Source organism: Lampetra planeri, chromosome 15 (genome assembly GCF_965212315.1).
Source record: "Lampetra planeri chromosome 15, kcLamPlan1.2.h2, whole genome shotgun sequence".
NCBI classification, from domain to species: Eukaryota; Metazoa; Chordata; class Hyperoartia; order Petromyzontiformes; family Petromyzontidae; genus Lampetra; species Lampetra planeri.
The window spans coordinates 6,513,064-6,533,932 of record NC_136121.1 but is presented as its reverse complement, the minus strand read 5'-3'; the positions used below and the strand labels follow the sequence as shown (position 1 = coordinate 6,533,932).

Here is a 20,869-nt window from a genome sequence, read left to right as displayed (position 1 = left end):
GTGCTCGCAAAAAGCACTTCCCCCAACGGTCTGTTAAAAGCTACGTGTGGTCTTATTTGTGTGCATGTATACGTGTGGAGTGGTGGCATAGTGGTTCGTGCACTGTTGAAACCTTAGAATCCTGACTATACACAGTAGTTGAAATTGTTATTCAAATATAGTGGATGGCCCTCCTCCGCCAACTCAGTATATATTTTCATAATTTTAACATCGCAAAAATAGGGAGACAAAGACTGATGGGCATCATGCTGTCCACACCTCCTGTACATTGTATTGGCCTTAGCAGGTAGTAGCGCTGTAATGTGCATCGATTCATTGATTAATATCGATTGTTAAGCTCACGATACATGCACCAATTCACGTGTGTTGGAATCAATGTATATTTTTTATTATCATGTGTATGTCGTGTGAAATATCTGTGGCTACTCGATTGAACGTCAAAGTTCAATTAAGAACTGAATCAGAACTCACTGATGTGCCAGTATGTGGTGCATTATACCCCCGATAGGTGCTTTCTAACAGCACCTGTGCAAACAGCATGTATGGCTAGTAAAGAAACAGAATCAGAAGTTTATTGTCAGAGTAAATAACCTACTGAGCTATAACATCTCTTTTTCAAGGGTGACTCGGCCAGCAGACAGACACGGCAGCGAGAGTTAATGAACGAGATGTGACACCAAGTGATCTTACAAAACAATTATGCGTACATTCGCATTTGAATTGTTTCGACCTCGGTAGTGTCCGTTGAAAAGAGTCCAGTGATGGCAGAGTGGCGATCCCCAGAGAAGCCACCGGTTGGTTCCAAAACTTTGGAGCAGCTACATGAAACGCTTTTGAACCAAGTTCCGTACTATATGAATCGTAAACAATCACACAAATCTTTCCTCTTTTCGTCTCTCTTTGAGAGGAAAGATTTGTTTTTGGTAGAAGTTCCCCCATTGCTATTATTTTTGTCCCCATTAGTTTTGCCGTCATTACATTACGACAATCAAGCCAATACGCTTTCACATTGCCAATTAATGCGGCGCAGGTAACTGACACATTAAATTTCGATTTAAAGCTTTCGTGACTGCAGGGATTCATCTTCTTGGTTCTTTCGGTAAAGTCTGAATGAGACGCTGTCTTTCCGACAGACCTGTTCTTCACCTGAGGACGGCTGCTTGCATTGTGGCCGAAACGTCGTGAGAATAATTTTATTATGTTTTATTATTATTTTATTATTTCCCTTCTACGTGACTTTACGGAAAGAACCAAGAAAACTGACACATTGTTTGCGGGTTTTTTTTCCACTTTGTCTCTGCGAAGCGAATCACGAATGACATTCATGACATTTAACGTCCCCGAGCGGTGAGCTGGCAGATTGTGGCACAATACTGAGGGAAATCTCGAGCCAGCTCTTGGGCGATAGCATCTCCAAATCCAGATGCACGGCCCGGCGTTAGCTCAAGGGCGTCCTTGGGGGGGCAAAACGCACCGCTGCTGTTACTCAACTCCATCGCTGCGTGCGAGCAGAGATGGGGCCGTTTGCCAGTTTGAAGGGACTGCACATTTTCAAATGCCCACCTGCGGTTGTGACATCTGTGACGCGCTCCACTGGATTGCATCTCGGCAACGCAATTCGTTGCAGAGTGTTCGGGAGGGGTGATAGGTGAACGGTAAAGGTGCAGTTAAATGTTGACTTAAAGCTCTCGTGACTGCAGGAATTCATATTTTTTTGGGTCTTTCGGTAAAGTTGCGATCGAAACGTCGTCGTTTTTTGTTATTTTCTTTGAACCTATCTCCGTGACTTTACCAAAAGGCCCAAGGAATATAAAGGTGCAGTTGCTTCGGAATCAGAATCTTTGTATACACGTGCGTTGAACTTCTTTGGCGCCGTACGTAACCAACCGTGCTAATCGGAGGTGCGGGGGAAGGACAACAAATTAAACACAAAAAGCAGTTCTAATAAGAACCTCCCCTAGACAGAGCCCAAGAGAGTCCTTCTACAGGGTATTTGGCCTACTATTCTATGCTGGCAGTACTCACGCTTCATCCCACCACACGCGACCCACAGATCCACGAACTAGGGCGAACCCATTTGTACAGCTGTGCAGACAGAAAAGGGGGCATTTAAAGAAAACGGCCATGTCGAATGATGGAATTGAACTACACCACGGCACAATGAGCTACAAAGCTTTTTTTTCACAGATGTCCAGTAGGGGTGGGTTCAGCAAAAAGGCTGAAGGGCCTCTACTCATCTAGAGCTCTCTGTCTGCCCCTTCCTGGGGGGGGGGGGGGGGGGGGGTTAGGTCAATTCCTCCACACTTGCCGCACATCTCTCTGCGGCTGGACTACCCACACGTCAACCCACCGTTACGCGACCTGCAGAAAATTCAGTTTCGTGACTGCAGGAATTCGCGTTCTTTGCTTCTTTCGGTGAAGTCACGCGGAGAGAAGATTATCATTCTGGGCGCGTTACGGAGAAAGGGATTTAAGAAACGTGCACCGTTGTTTCAACTGCCGCATCTGCAGATCGAACCGGCGACCTCTGGGACCGCAAGCACGGCGCGGCGAACCACTGCACAGTGGCAGCGGCATTCCTCGAGCATCAACGCGACGCGTGTAAATTAATGAAATCGATAATATAATCTCTCTTTGTTGTGTTTGTCTCGTCTCTCTTTCATCCCTCCCTCCACCCCTCTCCATCGCGCCACGTCTCATCCGCTCCACAGCGATTTTACAGGCTCGGTGCTTCGCGTCAACGTAAGCTTGGAGCTTTGCGAGCGCCCGTACGCCATCCCTCCCGACAACCCCTACGCCAATGGAACTTTCCAACCGCCGGAGACTTTTGCGCAGGGACTCCGCAGTCCCGGCAGGTGAGACCCAACGCGGTGGGGTTGTTGGTTTGTTTGTCTCTCCATTGACGACAGCAGCCGCCACTCGGCGGCGGTGACGTAATCGCGGCGAACGTGGCACGCCGGACTGCACAATGGCCTGGCACGCACACTTTGTGTTAGCATTAAGAAATAGCAGAAATGACCAAATTTATCGATTGTTTCTTCTTGACAGCCTCTCTTGATATCGTGTACTGCGGCAAATGCTTTGTTTTTATGGTAGCCGTCCTGATTAGACCCGCCTTTAATGCGGAGAGAATCCATCACGCGTGGCTTATTTCAATAAAAATTGTCGCGTTCTTAATGCAAATATTAAAACAAACGTGGAGAGTGCATGCGCATTAATAAACGCATCACAAGTAGTAAAAGTTTTTGGGAATTAAGTTAACGACGTATACTTCCATCCTATCACAGACTCCCCACGTGGACTCGAATGAACGGTCGAGGCAAATGATTGTGCATGAGCAATTTTTCACACGTACACGCAACACACGCACGGCGAAAAGATATTTACGGCGCATTTATAGTACGATAGAACATACATGCAATGCATTCTAAAGCGCTTAACCTTTATTTAGGGCATATATTGGCACACAATGTATTTTCAGTGGGATTTGATTTACTTGCTTAACTTACAAAATACTGTACTGTATTTACCACCTGGTGACACATTGTAATATCATAGCCAATCATGGTAATCTCCAGTGAATGGTAAAACATGGTGAAAGCTTTGCATAAATCTGAGCTTGTATTCACAAAGTGTTTTATTTTCTTTTGGTGCACTGATGTGCACTATAAAATTAGAGCCTGTGCAACGAATCGCCTTCCCCTAGCAATTCTGAAGAATTGTCACGATTCGTGGTTTGTGATTTAATTCAATCGTCAACTTCTGATTTGCCGTCGCTGTACATGCAGACATCCCTCGTTGACGCAGGGCTTCCATGATTCAATGAAACACAAATGTGAATAAGTCAACAATTGACTGCTCTGCAAATGATGCAATACATCTATCGTGGGTGTTCGAAAACATTTGTATTGCTGCATCTATGCATTATAGTTGCGTGCTTCAGAGTCAAGGTTATCTCAAATCTCTGATATCTCCATTAGATATAGAAACGGGCCAATTGGAGTTGCCTCGGCTATACCAGAGCAGTCAGTTCGCTTCAGTCCCTTAGAGCCTCGTTCGACCTGAGTAGACCCTATTAAGCCCCACTAGACCCGGCTGGTTCTTCCACATAGGATTGCCACCTCTGATGTACAAAAAAAACCGGGACGTATCATGGGAAGAAGAAAATCTCACAAGACCAAAGGAGGTGCAAAGCACATTTAAATGCTCCGTCTTAAGTGGCGTATCATTGCACAACTGACAAAAACTGAGAGCTGTAATGTGCGCGGGAGACTTGGCAATTTCCCAGGACGACTGCCTAGGCCAGGGGTCGGCAACCTACGGCTCCGGAGCCGCATGCGGCTCTTTACGGGCTGCTTCTTGACGATATGTACGTATGTACAGTATGTACTCAGATGCATTGCGGCTCTTGAAATACTGAATTTTGTACCGAATTGGAAAGAAATGGCTCTTCTTGTTATTTTGGTTGCCGACCCCTGGCCTAGGCAATAGGATGATCTTGGGAAAACCAGGACAGGTGGCAACCCCCGGTTCCACATCGGACGCGTTGACAAATGTAGGAACCGCACAGGTCCACAGCAATTTGGCTCTCTGTCTGGCAACGAGCAGGAGACCAATTACAAAGTACAAGCACATCCCAGTGGGGCTGAACCCAAAATAACTCACACGAGTAAAATACAATGTGATTGAAGCGTGCAGGGTGGATGGAACAGGAGTGTGTTTAAATTGGCTGGAAGTGAACACGCAGTATATTTATTTCTTTATTTTATCTCCGAAGCGCACTTTCTTTACTTGTTAAACTTGAGCGGCATCCATTGCCCCTAGCAGGCTTGGCCATGCTTTTTACTAGGCCCCTCTACGATTCAGAAGTTTGCAACCATGACCAACTTACTGTCCTCTGCGATTCCAATCTGTGACTTAGCTCTGCACATTTATATTAATAACTAAGGGTTGTTACGGCCTTCGGCCAGGAAAGTCACTAAAAAAAATTGCACACAAACGACGCATTCACGCAAGCACCCGATGCTCCGTTTTGAAGTTTTAAAATGAAACATCTTTGAATTGTATTATGTTTTGAATTAGATAAAAAAAAAACGTCCTTATTAAAAGCTTATATCATTTTACATCTGGAAGACTTCATTGAAAAGGACATTTCGTGTGAATTTTCTCTCGTCGTTAAGTAGATGGCCTTGCTGGGGGTTCGGTTCGATGCGGACTTTCACCTGTTTGGGATTGCGGGATTGAGATAAGGCGACACAGAGCTGGCGGTGCAAGGTTACCGCCGTCTGCAGATCGATTCCAACGTAATCGAACGTTTGTCCCTGCGCCTCCGTCGTTCATGCAGGGGGCGCGTAGGTTTGCAGCGCCCCCTGCATGAAAACGACGGAAAGTGCAGCGTTCATCACAGATAGATAACGTTGTGCGCTTATATAAGAGCATAAGTGATTTACGTGACAATTTATTTTTATATCTGTGTAATTGTTTATATATATAATCACATTTACAAGTGCATTTACTGTCGTTGGAATGTTAAGTTTAAACCTCAGAGAAAATCTAGTTGTTTTTTAAAGTTCTATCTGTGCGAGATCATTGTTCAAATTTACGTCAACCTCTTGCATAGGACGTTCCTAATTATTTCGTGAAAATGAAATTTCAAAAGGGCAGATTTGCGCGTCGTTAGAAATGTGTTAATTTATAGAACATTAAGCATCTTCACTTTGAATATTGCTTGGTACATTAGCCCTTTTTAGAAATAGTTCGTAAAATATATGGAAATTAAATTTTAACTACCGACGGGGCTTTTAATGGAGGGCACATTTCTTTAGAGTTAAAAAAAAAAGTTCACATGCACCAGTTCACAACATTTTTTCGTGACATTTTGTGCCATTAAAAAATTAAGCCAACTTCTTTTATGTTGGTAAGTATGCATTTGTTAAAACGTGGAAGCTCATTAAGCAGCAGCTTAATTTTACGAATAAAGGCAAAACAGAGACTAATATTATAATTGCTATAGGAGCTTTGATAGCCGCCGGAGTTTAACATCAGTGCACTTTAGCAATTATTCATTCTTTGATGTCAAGGGAAGACTGATCTTTAAAATTAAAGTCACATTCATTGAAAGCAGTCCGAAGACATTAACCTTTCCCTCCCCCCCCTGTGCATACGTTGAGGCCCATCTGCACTGAGTTACCAGCAACCTGCCTGAAAAATGTCTTTGGCTTGAGATGGTATCGCAGCATAACATAGCGATAGGGAAAATGTGGTGGCCACATATGGCAGCACAGCCCACACAAGAAAAATCTCGTATGAAGTGGCAGGAAGTACGCAGTGGCAGGGAGGGAGAGGATGGGAAGCTTTGTTTTGGTAGAGACTTACATAAGGATTGTGTTTCGATTGATTTTACAATAAGTCCATGGGTTTGGGATGATCCAATTCTCGACAAAATTCACGGCGATTCATCATCTTGGTTCTTTCGGTAAAGTCACGTAGAATGGAAACAATAAAAAATAATAAAATAAAACATAATAAAATAATTCTCACGACGTTTCGGCCACAACGCTGTCTCCCCGACAGACCTGGTCTTCACCTGAGGACGGCTGCTTGCGTTGTGGCCGAAACGTCGTGAGAATTATTTTATTATGTTTTATTTTATTATTTTTATTGTTTCCATTCTACGTGACTATACCGAAAGAACCAAGATGATGAATCCCTGCAGTCACGAAAGCTTTAAATCGAAAAATTCACGGCGATGTTTGTCACAAAATCTTGACAATGCTGGCATTTGAGTATTGTTTTTTTGTACATTTTTAATTGAAAAGTGCACCTTTTTTGGATTGTTAAAACACATCCATTATGTTTTTGTTGTTTGATTCAATTTATAGGCAATTTTTTTTACTTTCGTAATACACGGAGATGATTCGTAAACATGCAGGGACAGTTGAGATGTGAGTAAGCCTTCCTTTATTACAAAAATAGAATTGATGCAAGTAAAATGTTAAAAAGTTAGGTGTCAGCGATATTTTTATAATATTTATCATGTTGAACTTTTTTCGCACCGTACGTAGCCAATTGTGCTAATCCGAGTTGCGAAGTATATTGTGATGCATCATAATTGAATTGCCATTAGCTCCAGAATCAACATAGGTCTAAACTGGTCAACTATAGCCACTCCAATACTGATAGACATCGCGCGCAAGAGCATGTGATATAAATGTTACATCACATGTCTCCTGTGTTACTAGCCCATAAAACACGACGCCAATTATGTGGGTTTCGTGCAAGATCGAAGGGGGGGGGGGAGGAAAGGCTGTAAATATTCATCCTCGTAAAATGTACGTTGTCACATTGCTCTCCTACATATTCAGCTTGTTGTTAAATAATATATATAAAAAGGTTCAAACAAAAAATGAACATTTAAAATGTTTTTGTGGCATAAAAATGTTAACGTGCAATGATCACGTAAATGATAAATGCTCAACACGGACTCTTCTGCCTGTTTTTTCAGGCGTTTTTAGTAACCAGAGACATTATGGCTACTAAACCTTAAAAATACTCAGACCACTTAGCAACATGAATAAATGCAAGCAGCTAATCCTTTTCACTGTTGTCATTTAGCTCTAACAATCCCACACACACACACGATTCAGTCGCGATTTCATTCGAGAATCAATTATAATTGACATTGTATCATTGGTGTGAATGTAACGTCCTCTAGTAGCTGAAGAGTTTAGGCGAACCCCCATATATACCATAAAATATATGAATCCATAAGCATGGATTCTTATGCACGTGACTCTTTGCTTGTATTGAAAACTTGCGAAACGATATCGATGACTCGATGCATTGTTATGCCCCAAGGGGCGATGATCGACCTCAGAGACGACGCTCATCTCGGCCGGTTTCACAGAGAGGGAAAGTGGGTGGCCCACATGCTACACAATCACATTACGGCCCAATCGTGCTGCGTGTACCTCTGTTTAATCTCGCTGTCAATATGATGATGGGCAAAAGCGTAGCCGCACCTTGCGGTGGCAGTCCCACACTGGAAAGCCCCACAGGGGAGGAGGTCTGATGGTTTTAGCCCGATTTAAATAATGCATCCAGCGTGTAATGCAACATTTGGACTGGGACAATTCTACATTCTTAATAATATGGGAGCAATCTCAGGTGAATACACGATACAGAATTCGTTAGAACGGTACTTGCTATTAGCAATTACATTTTAAAAACACACTATACGATGTATATACATAGAAAGAGAGAATTAACAGGTACGATATGCATTAGCATAATCAATTAATTTTCATTATTAAATGTTTTTAAATCCCATCGACTTGTACTGCTGTGTCGTGGGCCATTTTGAGTTAATCTTGGTGTGCAAAGCTACTTATTGTAAATGAAATGAGAATTTGTTTTTTTTTCAATAAGCACCATGGGCAAGAAAATGCACTTCTGTTTGTGACGCCATCAGCAGTATTTGCTTCAGAGAGCCCTTTCAGCTGCAGGTGAAGAAAGAGATCCCCCATGTAGCCTTAACAGACTTTTGGGGCAAGTTCTATGAAGGCTGGCATGGCACACGAGGGGGTCGGTGGCCAGCACCACGCCCAGCCACCGTTGTCGCCGTAGTGGCGATGTTTAAACACCACACCAGGTACTCATTTGAGGCTCAGTCGATCTAGGGGAGGCCCAGGACCAGTTAAAATATTTGCCACCGTTCTTGGTCGCGAGGGGCAATCCAATATGCGTCGCGGGGTTCGTAGCGCAGCGCGCTAACCGCTGCACCACCGTTCCCCGCAGCCGCACACAATGCACACGCGTGCACACTCAGTGGCGTAGTGGTGAGACGTGACCCTATCATCCCTTGTGCATCTGTGGCGTTGATGTAAACAAGCCGAGCCTCAGAGATAATTTACAATGGCAAGCCAGACAGGCAAGGCGGGCGGAATTCTGCCTCGATAACTTAAAGGCCACTTTTACCAGCAGCCTCCCTGCGCCTTGTTGCTGCATGCATGGGAAACATATATGACACTGTAGGCGAGCGAAGCACAAATAACAAAAAAACTCCACAAGTAAGTCAATAACACTACCCTAAAGAGGAAAGCGTGTATAACATGGGACGTTTTTGGGCAATCGCCCTTCTAAGTTCCGGCGAGTTGGGCAAAGATGATCTCTCTGTTAAGATCGCATCAAAAATATCACGTATTATACGTGTTTTAGTCCAGTGTTCTTGATTAATGTGTGGAGTTCTCGTTATTTGAGCTTGTGCCCAACTGCCAATGCAGTACCACAATGTTTTGTTTCATGCTTCGGCAATAAAATAAAGGTGTTTTTTAAAATGATTTCTGAAGGACTTAATCGTGCTTACGGCAAAAGCTAGTGAAATGTCATGCCCCAGCACCTCCGATTGGCACGGTTGGCGACAAAAAGTTCAACAACATACAACATAACATACATGTGCTCCCATTTAACATTGCTGATATGAAGTACAACGAACAATCTGGCTCACTCCTTATCCAGGCTTGAAAGGCCTAAAACTTTGCTGAAATTAACAAATTGCCTGTACGTGGAAATTAGGTTAGGTGCAGGGTAAGATAGAGCACAGATTTACATTTGAATTTAAAGTCAACCGTTTAAGCAGCCCCAGGCTCTAAATGAGCCGTCCAGTGGTGCTTATCTCCATTGTCATCCAAACCCAGTGGTTGAAGTTCCACATTGCCCTGGCAGTCTCTCCATGGGGCAACCACTGCTGCCTTCTGACCACGTGGTGCAGCCTCACCAGGTGTTGTTCATTTTACCATCCCCATAGGGATTGAAGGGCATGGCCAGGATTTGAACTCGCGTTCCTACGAATCCTGTTCCTCTACAGACTGAGCTGTGCTTCCTTGAAATGCTTTGTGTGCTGCTGCTGATCACACGTGTTTAAATGTGTTTGAATATAGTCTTGCTCCATGGATTTTATTTCAAACTATTGAACAGCATCGCCCTCTGATGTGTCTTCTAGTTGTACCGCTTCTTGTTTGGCAATGCATCCCGACGTTTCATTACACGTGCTGGGGGATTCTTCAGGAACTGAGCATGCCCGGTTCTAAAGAAGCTCCCAGAGCGAAACAGTGAACATTAAGCTGAACAACACGTGGCACAACCCAAAAACACATCAGGACAACCACGCAAACCTATACAGGTGTATTGTACATCATCCTTTAGCAACTACTTTAACTAGCAACCATCTCAATGAAACATAGCTCAATTCCACTCTCACCTCTGTAACATGTTTTAGGGTTTGCCAGGCAAATATATACTTACTAAAAATGTAACAACTCATCGCTGTGATTGCACCCATTTGCTCGTGGTTATTTTTTTGGAGCGCCCGCATTTGTTCAGCGGGCATCAACCTAACCTAACCTCTTTTTTTTTTTTTATCACGTAAGGTCTGCTGAGCTATATAGCTTTTTTTTAGAAGCGACCTGGCCACAGATGATAGCTCAACCAAGTGGCTTATCATGTGGAAATTTATAGCAGCCAAATACTCTAAACGCGTGTTTCTAACTGTGGAGGGGACAACCGAAGGACCCGGAGTAAAATCCACATGACAATGGGGAGAACATGCAAACTCCAAATATACTACATGCGTCAAGGTCGTGATCGATCCCACGACCTCCTCTATACCGAGCGAGGTAGTTAACGTCTCACCACCGTGACATCAAGATTCCCATGGCTGCGGAGGTTAAACACCGAAGCCAAAAAAAAAAGTTAAATGCACAGATACGCATCAAACTACAGGTCAGAAGCCAAATTGCCCTCTCTTAATAGATGTTCAGTTGCTTTTGATTGCCGCTCTGCATATCTCCCTTTCATCCTCGGCGCCCCCCTTGGCAGTGGTGGAAGATATGAACGCCCTACACTCGCGTGGAATAGAAAACATCTGCTTGCCGAATCTCCCCGTGGAGCCACCTCCGCAGAATATTAAAGTGGCTGGGCTCATGTGGAATTGAGTGATGTACGTGGTCGCTTTGCTGCTCGTGCAGTGTCCGGCCAAAGCACGTGGAACTCACTGCTCGTCAAATGTCTGGGATGTGTCACCAACAGCAGGAGTAGACGCAAGATGGAAATGTTCTGCGATGCTTACAAGGCAAAAAACGTAGTGCCTTCTTGATAGGCCCTTGTGCTATCAGAATGCCGCAAATACCAACTGTACTTGCTGACGTGCAAATTTCAGTGAGAAAGTTGCACGTATTGAAAATATCTCTGGGCGTATGGCGATCGTTTAATGATCATTTGGATATCTTCTTGGTTCTTTCGGTAAAGTCACGTGACTTTACCGAAGGAACCAAGAAGATGAATCCCTGCAGTCACGAAAGCTTTGAATCGAGATCATTTGTATAGCTATAACCAGAGGTGTGGACTCGAGTCATGTGACTTGGACTCGAGTCAGACTCGAGTCATGAATTTGATGACTTGCGACTCGACTTGGACTTGCATAACAATGACTTTGTCCCACCTATGAGATGTGGACTCGAGTCATGTGACTTGGACTCGAGTCAGACTCGAGTCATGAATTTGATGACTTGCGACTCGACTTGGACTTGCATAACAATGACTTTGTCCCACCTCTGGCTATAACACATGGGAATCCTGGGGGAAAAGAGGTCTTATTTATATATATATACACGGTATATAAAGATGAAAGCAGTCATATGCATGGGAAAACAGGAAGGTCTTGTGCCTGCACTTGAACAGGGGCAGGGAGCCAACAGCACGGACAGCTGGGGAAAGGTAGTACCGGACATTGGTTGCAGGAGAGGAGAAAGAGCGTCCACCCACAATTAGCTTCATGTACATTAATGCTAACACGAGGCTGGTCACGTAAGGATTAATACGCACGCAACAAGTTACCCGTAACTTACTCAATTGGGATTACTTATAGCAATCATCGCCCCCTACTGGCAGACTAATGCCGTTTGCAGGCCAGGTTCTGAGTCTCCTTGCACCCACAGGGATAGCTGCCACTGGGGGTGCCCTTTCAAATGTGTTGAAATGAGATGTGAAGCGCTCTGAGACAACCGAGTGTATAGGAGGGTGGTACAATAAAAACAAATTATGATTATAACAAATAAAATATTCTGCAAGTTGTTTTGTTAAGGACGGTTAAAAGGTGCAAGCACCTATTTGTAGATTACTTTCAATTGGGTTCATAAAAAAGTAAAACCAGCGCCAAGAGTTCAGTAATCGCTGACAGGTAATTTTCTTAAAAGTCTCGGTTGAATTGAATTTGGCACTAACTTCTAATCGAGTGCCAGACTATAAACCAAAGGGAAGGGTACGTATCCTTGCGGATGAAGGTTTATACATTACAATTACTTAATTTACACACTAACACATCGAGATTACTGGGAGGTAGGAATTACCGTAACGAGTTGGCCGGTTGACAGGACGCAGTTTCGCTCGTGCGCCGATTGTTCCGTTCACGGGGAAGAAAAGAGACGAGACCATTTTCGAACGCGGCACGATCGATGCAAATCAATTAACTAAGTCTGATTGCCCGCGTGCGATTCATGACTACCAGCAAACTAGGATGCCTAAGTCACAGTTGTAAATTTCAAATTCCACTTCCTTGCATAATGGATTTGTTCGGAGATAGCCATTTTTTTATTGTATGCCCCCCCCGCCCCACCACTTTCAGATGACTGTGAAAATGGACCCCACAGCGGATGCGATACTTTGCTGAAAATTCTTCTTTAAATGCCATTGTTTTTTTGCCAGTCCATAAAGCTGTAATCTGTTTAACTCCGATCACAAAAGCACAGTCTGTAGATTTCTCAGCTCGTTCTTTCCCCCCCTCCCTCCTCCTCCCCAGCCACTTCTAGACCACCCAAGGTGAGGGCCCAACATGCAAGCGATCGGAGTTTTGTTTTCTCATACGAAAGGCATGGTTTCTTGCCGTTAAACAATGCAGCAAGCGCCCGCAAGAAACTAAGAGTGACACTTAAACGGAATTGTTTCACAGAAAAATGTCACTCTTCGAAACGGTAAAAGAAATATAGACGTTGAATGAATGGACGCCCGTGAAATATGATTAACTATAAATGTCCGGGCGTTTACTGCTCTATAATTAATGATACGCGTAAATATGAGCACTGAAGCATAACTCACGATAAGTTTATTAATTCATGAGGTTGATCTTCAACACACAAGTCAAGGAAATGGTTATCAAAAGCAATAAACACATATAGAGTACAATTTTATATATATATATACTTTTGCTAGGTTGTTTCAAATCAAAAAGAGCTATAGTTGGATTCTTAATATGTACCGACTGCATGTTTTCTTACGGGGTAAATCATATGGGCGTTAGGATTGCTGTGGTTCACAATCGTGATTTTTACGAGCCCATTTTTTTTTCCATCATGGAGAATCTAGCTGCCTCTAGTGGTTGTAGAGAGTCACGTGATCACCATTGCATTCAATACACGTCGATTGTTGCACCCCTCGTTGTGAGCTGAACGATCTACATCGATTGATGATTCAATGCCGCTTCATGCCCTTGTTGGATATTTTTGAGCTAATTATATTACTCGGTGCTTGGAACCCCTGTGAGATATTTTACGTGAGGAAAATGTAAGAGTCTTTACATTGAGAGTGTGGTAATGGCATTGACACCAAATGGCCAACGTTCTTTTTTTATCCATTGATCTCTTGCATTCACAAAGGATTGAACTTTATGCACTTAAGGCTTACAAATACAAAGATCTCCCGTATAGCCTTAACAGACTGCTGGGGCAAGTACTGTTAGCTAGTTGTACCTATAAAGGCCGGCACGGCACACGAGGGAGTGGGTGGCCAGCACCATACCTTTTTCTCCCAAGTGGCGATGTTTACACACCGCACCAGGTACTCATTTGAGGCTGAGTCGGCTTAGGGGAGGCCCAGGACCAGTTTAGATAATCGTCACGGGTGTTGGCCGTGAGCGGGAATCGAACTGGGGTCGCCGGGTTCGTAGCGCATCGTGCTAACCACTTCGCCACCGCTCCCCACAAATACAAGAATGCCCACACATGGATACACACACACTTCTAAATACATGCACACTTTAAGCACAACACACGAATCTATGTTGGCGATTCAATCGATATTTTGAGGCTTCCCACCCTACTATATTTGCAGACAAATAATAATTACTCAAGATTCCATCACGGAGTAAAACAAAAAAAATTGTAAATCCAAATTTCTCAATGTTTGAGGACTTCACAAAATATATCAGAAAATAGTCAGCCATATTGCACCATCCGGCCACAGGCAATTTTCAAAGAGAGGAAAATGTTTAATTAAACGTCCAGATTTGAAATCTGTAATGCATCTGAACTGAATATATTTTTAGCCCACATATTCGAAAAAATGTGTCAGAGTTTTTTTTCTTCATTTTATTTTTCTAAAGATATATATGTAGGTACTAATAAATATTGATTTAGCAGCCCATTGCATTATATTTATTAGGCGTGTAACAATTCACCTCTCTGTCCACCCAGCAGAATAATAAAGGGGTCCGACCACAGTTGATCGATCGGCAGGCCATGTGTGGTGGGGTTCGCCCACCTCTTTCAAGACGTCTAGCCAGCGTGGAAGAGTAGGCCAATACCCGCTAAGCGAAGCTCCATAGAGCTCCCTCTAGTAGAAGCCTTTCAGCCAACGGTGGTGTGCGCAAGCAATTGCAGAGCTACCTTCGATTCAATAATTAATCACTTGTGAATAAAAAATATACTCCTTGTCTTCTTTTACTAGTATACATCTATAAAAAAATATATATACAAACTTAAAACAACCCACCCACCACCACACGGCTTCTGCGGTGCTGGCAGAACCCACATCATGCAGATTTGTAGTTTCAGTGCGTGACTTTTGGTATTTTTTTAAGGAAAAACAGAAGCACCTAGTCGCATGTTTTTCCAGCTCCTTATCCAAGATTTCACGGAATTTATTTAAATTCATGATTGCCCCAGACCACCGTGACTTGCATGCCATAATCGTAGCCTTAGTTATCGCCTGATTAACCTGCATTGAGTCGGGAACACAGCGCAGCCTTGCTGCAATTAACTCATTAAGAGGCCCAGTATCAATTACTAGTGAAACCCTTCATGCAGATGCTTTCACGTTGTAATTCAATTGCATTGTTTGAAAACCACATGCATAACCAGTTCAAAGTGTCCGCGTGCATTATAAATTGGGTTTTACTACATCTCATTAGGAAATAAAGTTTTGTTTCTGAAAATTCCATCTTATTGTAAGCCCTGCTTTTTGGGTGGCACGTCAGCTTTGTGCAATGTCCTCCTTTTAATTTCTTTGGTTCACCGTTTGGAGAGAAACGGGAGCCAAAAAAAGGAATAACATGTGCTGTTACGACACGATATTTTCCCAGGCTTAATCTAATACCGATTAAAACTCTGGAATATTGGATTAATGTCACACGATTTGCTGGGGTGCTTGAAGACGTCTCGGGATGGTGTGTACGATAATTTAATTCATAATATTCTTCTCGAGACTCCCAGCCCCCTTTCCTCTCCTGCACTCTTCCGCGAGTTACGCTTCATCTTCTTGGTTCTTTCGGTAAAGTCACGTGACTTTACCGAAAGAACCAAGAAGATGAATCCCTGCAGTCACGAAAGCTTTAAATCGAAATTTAGAGCTACGCTTCATTCACAGTCGCGCAGGAGTTTCCGCAAGAAGGGATGCGTCAGACTACTGAGAGCAATGGTTGTGCATTTGTGGATGTCACTTGAGCAAGTTCGAAATGTAACCGCAGTACGACGCAACTCCAAAAAATAATAACCTTACAGATGCGTGGCTGAGGCGGGTTGACCTCCGGCTGTCGGACACAAGATCGAAGCTTCATTAATGAGGCAATACAAACACCACCAGGTGCTTCGTCACAGGTCTCTATTGATGTTGCTACGTACACATTTTAGTCACCACGTGAGTAACAGTGACAGTGACATCACTAGGATGTCAATCGCGCACTTGCCTCAAAGTACACTTTTTTCACCATTTAATGAATCTCAAACGCTAGTAAGACAGCACAGAACAGACGTCCTCGTTACAGGCATACACACAAACACACAATGAGCCATTTAGTTTTGGTTGCATCTCCCTTTAACTGGTTTATAAATAGTTGCGACGGTGTGAGGCATAAACCCCCACGCTGTTACATAACAGGGCTGGGGGCAGCGTATGGCTCAAGTGAACATTCATCATTTTGTAGGAGCAGGTTGGGAATTGTTTGAAAGTGGACAATCAAGAATAACGCATTCATAAAACTGAACAAAACGGCTAACCGGACTGGCAAATGAGCACCTCCGCCACCGCGGCTTTTCCGCCGTTAATATGAGCGCGCCGCGGGGCCTTGCGGCGGAGAGGTAACGCCGGGTTGAATATTAAACAGCAGGGGCAACGGCGACCCGTGTCGGCGAGCCAAATGATTCTGTTTGTCGTGCGCTCCGGACGGTCGGGCCGAGCGCACCTGTTTATGAACGCCACGTGCCAGCAGCGCGAGTAAAAACATTTTATCCCCCAAGATGCAGGCGATGTTCCCAGGCTCACGTGAGTCTCATATCGGGTGGAGATTTATCCGGACTCTCTCTCTCTCTCTCGGCGGTGCCAAGGTAGGCTCATGATTTACCCGCCTTTGAAACGTTCCCGCGGATGCGACAAACGGAACGCGCTGGGGAGTTGGCATTCGCTCAGGGGGAAAGGCTTTGCAGCTCAGAGAGTGGCAGGGTGGGAACGGTTTGATCCACGCAGCTTGGAGGTTAGTCGCGTGGTTTATCAGATCACGTACTGCATGTTTGAGGGGGGGGGGGGAGCGGTGGCGTAATGTTCAGCGTGCTGCTGTATCAACCTTGCAACGTGGGTTTGATTCCTAGAACATGGCTAACATCAGTGTCAACGGTCCCAGGGCCAATGCCTACGAACAAAACTCACCAAATTCGGCAATAGTACTGCCTAAAAAAATCACCAACATCATTCCATTTGGACAAGGGCTCTTCTTCAGAGCAGGGTGCAGAAATATTGACCGAATTAGACTCAAAAAAACTTTTGTCAGTTTTCCAATATACTGACTGCAAAATTCTTACATTTCTCTGCTGCCTCCACTCTGAATAATGCAACCAGCCAACTACTATTATGCTGTTATTTGGCAGTGTTAATGATGAATTCGTGAGGTTTCTTTTATCGAGTGGCATTTTAGCCGAGACACTGCAGCTACCACCAGCCGCTTTAATGAACTGCAGAGCGTAGCAGAAGTCTTCACATCCCCCCGAACAGCACCTCCTACAGCACACTACTCCTCAGTGCCATGCTTGGGCACTGGGTGGAATGAACCGTGGCCCAGAGGGGAGAGAGCCACCTACTGAGCATCTGACGCTGCCTCCCCACCCCCCCCTACAGCGGACCTGACATCTCTTCAGTAGATGCTCATCCAAGTGCTAACTTGGAGCCCATCCCTTTGCTCACTCAGGCCCTGAGATCTGAGGGCATCAGGCTCGGGGTGTTGTGGCTGTGGGGCTCAGGGGGTAATTATCTGGCTTAGAGGGTGGCTCAAGTGGCTTAGTGGGTGTTCGCTACGTGGATCAAGGGGCAATTGTGTGGCTCTGTTTCTACTTCTTAGTCAAAGATTCCATTGCCGGAACCTGCGCGCACAGAAATTCGTGGCGCTTCGGTGTTTGGGCAAAGTGTCAGAAAACCCACCGACCTTTGGAAGGACCACTGATTCGTCCATTGATGTGTTCCTTCGTTGCTGCAGAAATGGCGAGATTCTGTTACGTTCCAGCCAAGCATAGACGCATTATGCGTCATCCATAGCCATTCCCGCGCTGAATCAAAAACTGATGCATCGTTGGAATGCTTGAAATGTATGGTGTTCAAAATATCCACCGCCATAGGTGATAATTTATTATTAGTGTGACTGCATTGATTCAAAGTACAGAATTAAATCAAGCAATGTCTTAAATGTATATTCTACCTTAAATGGTTGAACTATTGGGAACATCTTGGCAAAATCCAGTAACTATTTTCAGATTTTCATGGACATGGCATGTAGTGCACAACAAACAAGATTAGGTGCGACATTTTTATAACAAAAGCATCGGTGAAAAAAGAATAATGGTAAAACGAAATATATTTATTTAGTTTTTTTTAGCACGCTGTTGTATTTACCTGTGCTGCCTGAGTGACTGAGGGGGGTGGTTTTAGAACATTTTTATCTCGTGTTTGTTTATGGCTTAAGAGCATGTCGAGTTGAATCGCATCGTGCCCATGGGGTCAGAGATCTGGGCCACTCACGTGTGGGATTAAATCAGAGCTTGCGCGAGTCATCGTCGAATGATCAACTAAAAACTTGTAATCGACTATTTTTTTTCGTGGTCAATTACTCTGGCAGATTACAAATTAAATGATTTAAAAGTATTTATATTTTTAAATCCTTTATATTAAGTTCGCTTGCTTGCTTGCGTGCTTGCTTGCGTGCTTGCTTGCTTACGACCGTGCAAATCTTTCGGTCGTTTTTTAACCCACTTCCCGTGATCCAATCGAGCTGACATTTTCCACACAGACTCGTTGTACCAGACAATTAATGTTCGTGGAAAAAAATTCCCAAAATTTTACACTTTTTAGGCAAAAGAATATTATTTTACATATATTCAAATATAACTCATTCATGTCTTTGGCTGAACGTCACAGTATAAGAGCCCAGAGCGTAACCCCTCCACAGGCCGTGGCGGAGTAGCGCAGTTGGTAACGCCCTCGCTTCCCATGCCAAAGGTCGCGGGATCGATCCCCGCGTCCTCCACAGGCGAATATATTTTTAAATCCTTTATATTAAGTTCGCTGCCACGCATATAAAGGATTTATAGTGAAAAACTTTGTTTTTACGGGTTATACTTATTAAATCATTTATATTAAGTTCGCTTGCTTGCTTGCGTGCTTGCTTGCTTGCTTACGACCGTGCAAATCTTTCGGTCGTTTTTTAACCCACTTCCCGTGATCCAATAGAGCTGACATTTTGCACACAGACTCATTGTGCGTGACAATTAATTTTCTTGAAAACATTTTTCAAAATTTTTACACTTTTTAGGAAAAAATAAATTATATTTAATTACCAATTGCTTAATGGTGGCAGGCAATCATCTTACCCATAGGTGGCAGCCATCTCAAGCCAGAGGACGAAAGGACTCTAGCCGCCACGCATATAAAGGATTTATAGTGAAAAACTTTGTATTTACCGGTTAATTTTTTACCAGGTAAGGCCCACTGTGCTTTATAGCTCTTTTTTCAGAAGCAATCTGGCCACAAATGATAGCTCAACGAAGTGGCTTATCACGTGGACATGTATTGCAGCTAAACGCGCGTTTCTGAATGTGGACGGAAAAAACCGGAGGACCCGGAGAAAAATCCAAATATACAGCAGGTGTCAGTGTCGAGATCGAACCAGCGACTTCCTGCATGCCTGGCGAGGGAGTTGACATTTCACAGCGGCCCCAAGATCCCGCCGTGACGTGGCGGATGTTGCTAAGCAGGCGACGTCCTGCCCAACGGCACACGTGGGAAATCGTGTTTCAACTATTTGTGTTAAATAAGGCTTCTCTTCATCGAGAAATCGAACTAATAAATGGTAGAGTGATCAGGTGAACAATCGGATACAATTATAGATAAACAACCCGCCCGTCATTGACTTGAAATTGTCATTGTGACCAAAGCTGTTGGCGCCAAAGAGCTGTGAGAGTAATGCTCGTTATCTGTAGGATAAGTTCACGTGACTTTTAATGCACTTCTTGCATTAGCAATGTCTCATAGAAACATGTACAAATTTAAGGGAGGGGGGCGGGGAGTTGTTTTTTTCCAATTCAAAAAAATTGGATCGGAAGTAATTTATTACCTAAGACGAATGCCGTTTGTAACCCGCCTGAGGGGCGGTGAGTTTTGTTGATCTCATTTCATGCCTATTGCTCTCTACCCAGGGCCAGTGTGTTTTCATGCCACGATTAATTCTCGTTTGACTCCTAAGTTTTAATTTGCAAGCCCAATTAGTAGACTAATTTTGCTAAGATTGTTGCACTAATTACTCAACTGATTTGCTTTTGGTAATTTCCTGAGTTGTTTTTTCTTCTTCTTACAACGTAGCCATAAATAAAGGCTTCTCTTTTAACGAGCAGTGTTTCACCAGAACCAAATAACTGCACGCAGGCAGCCAAGTTATAACATTTCTTCACAACTTTTATTTTTATCATACAATGGCTCTCCTTCTTATCCGTACACCTAGCGACATTTATTCCCCCCTATTATCTACACTCCCTAAGCAATCAGCACACACTCATATTATGCGTGCGATTCGTTCTTGCCTAGCGACATTTATTCCCCCCTATTATCTACACTCCCTAAGCAATCAGCACACACTCATATTATGCGTGCGATTCGTTCTCCCCAATGGCAGTTGAAGCGATGGCGCTAAACGTCTTCAATCCCCTCGCCTCTGTCCATCCGGCGATATAAAATGGGCTTTTGGTACAAAGACGTTGCCACTAGTGTCGCTCCGTCGGCAGAACGCGTGCGGCGGGGTCAAGCGCGGGTACAAGTGACAATGTGGGATAGGCCTTCATCCAGCAATGGATTGACAAAGGAGGTTGTACATTTATCAAATGTTAAATTAATAATTGCATACACCACACCACCACAACCTTACCCCACCCCAGCGAAGATAAATCATTTCTGTTTGGAATTCGGCATAAGATTTTTGGAATTCCGCGAATTCGCTTTTTGCCAGGAACATAACCGGCCGTGCACAGGTGCACTCGTAAACGCCCGCGTCTCCACGTGCTTCCAATTAGCG

The 20,869-nt window shown here is 43.9% G+C and overlaps 1 protein-coding gene across 2 annotated transcripts in view; it reads left to right on the top strand.

Moving 5' to 3' along the window:
• Positions 1 to 20,869, top strand: part of HHIP (hedgehog interacting protein) — a 154,062-nt gene that overhangs the window by 69,159 nt on the left and 64,034 nt on the right. For both annotated transcript variants that reach the window (XM_078600888.1, XM_078600887.1), the window contains exon 8: positions 2,712 to 2,855. In XM_078600888.1, the coding sequence (XP_078457014.1) occupies positions 2,712 to 2,855 (144 nt within the window). The remainder of the gene's footprint in view (positions 1 to 2,711; positions 2,856 to 20,869) is intronic.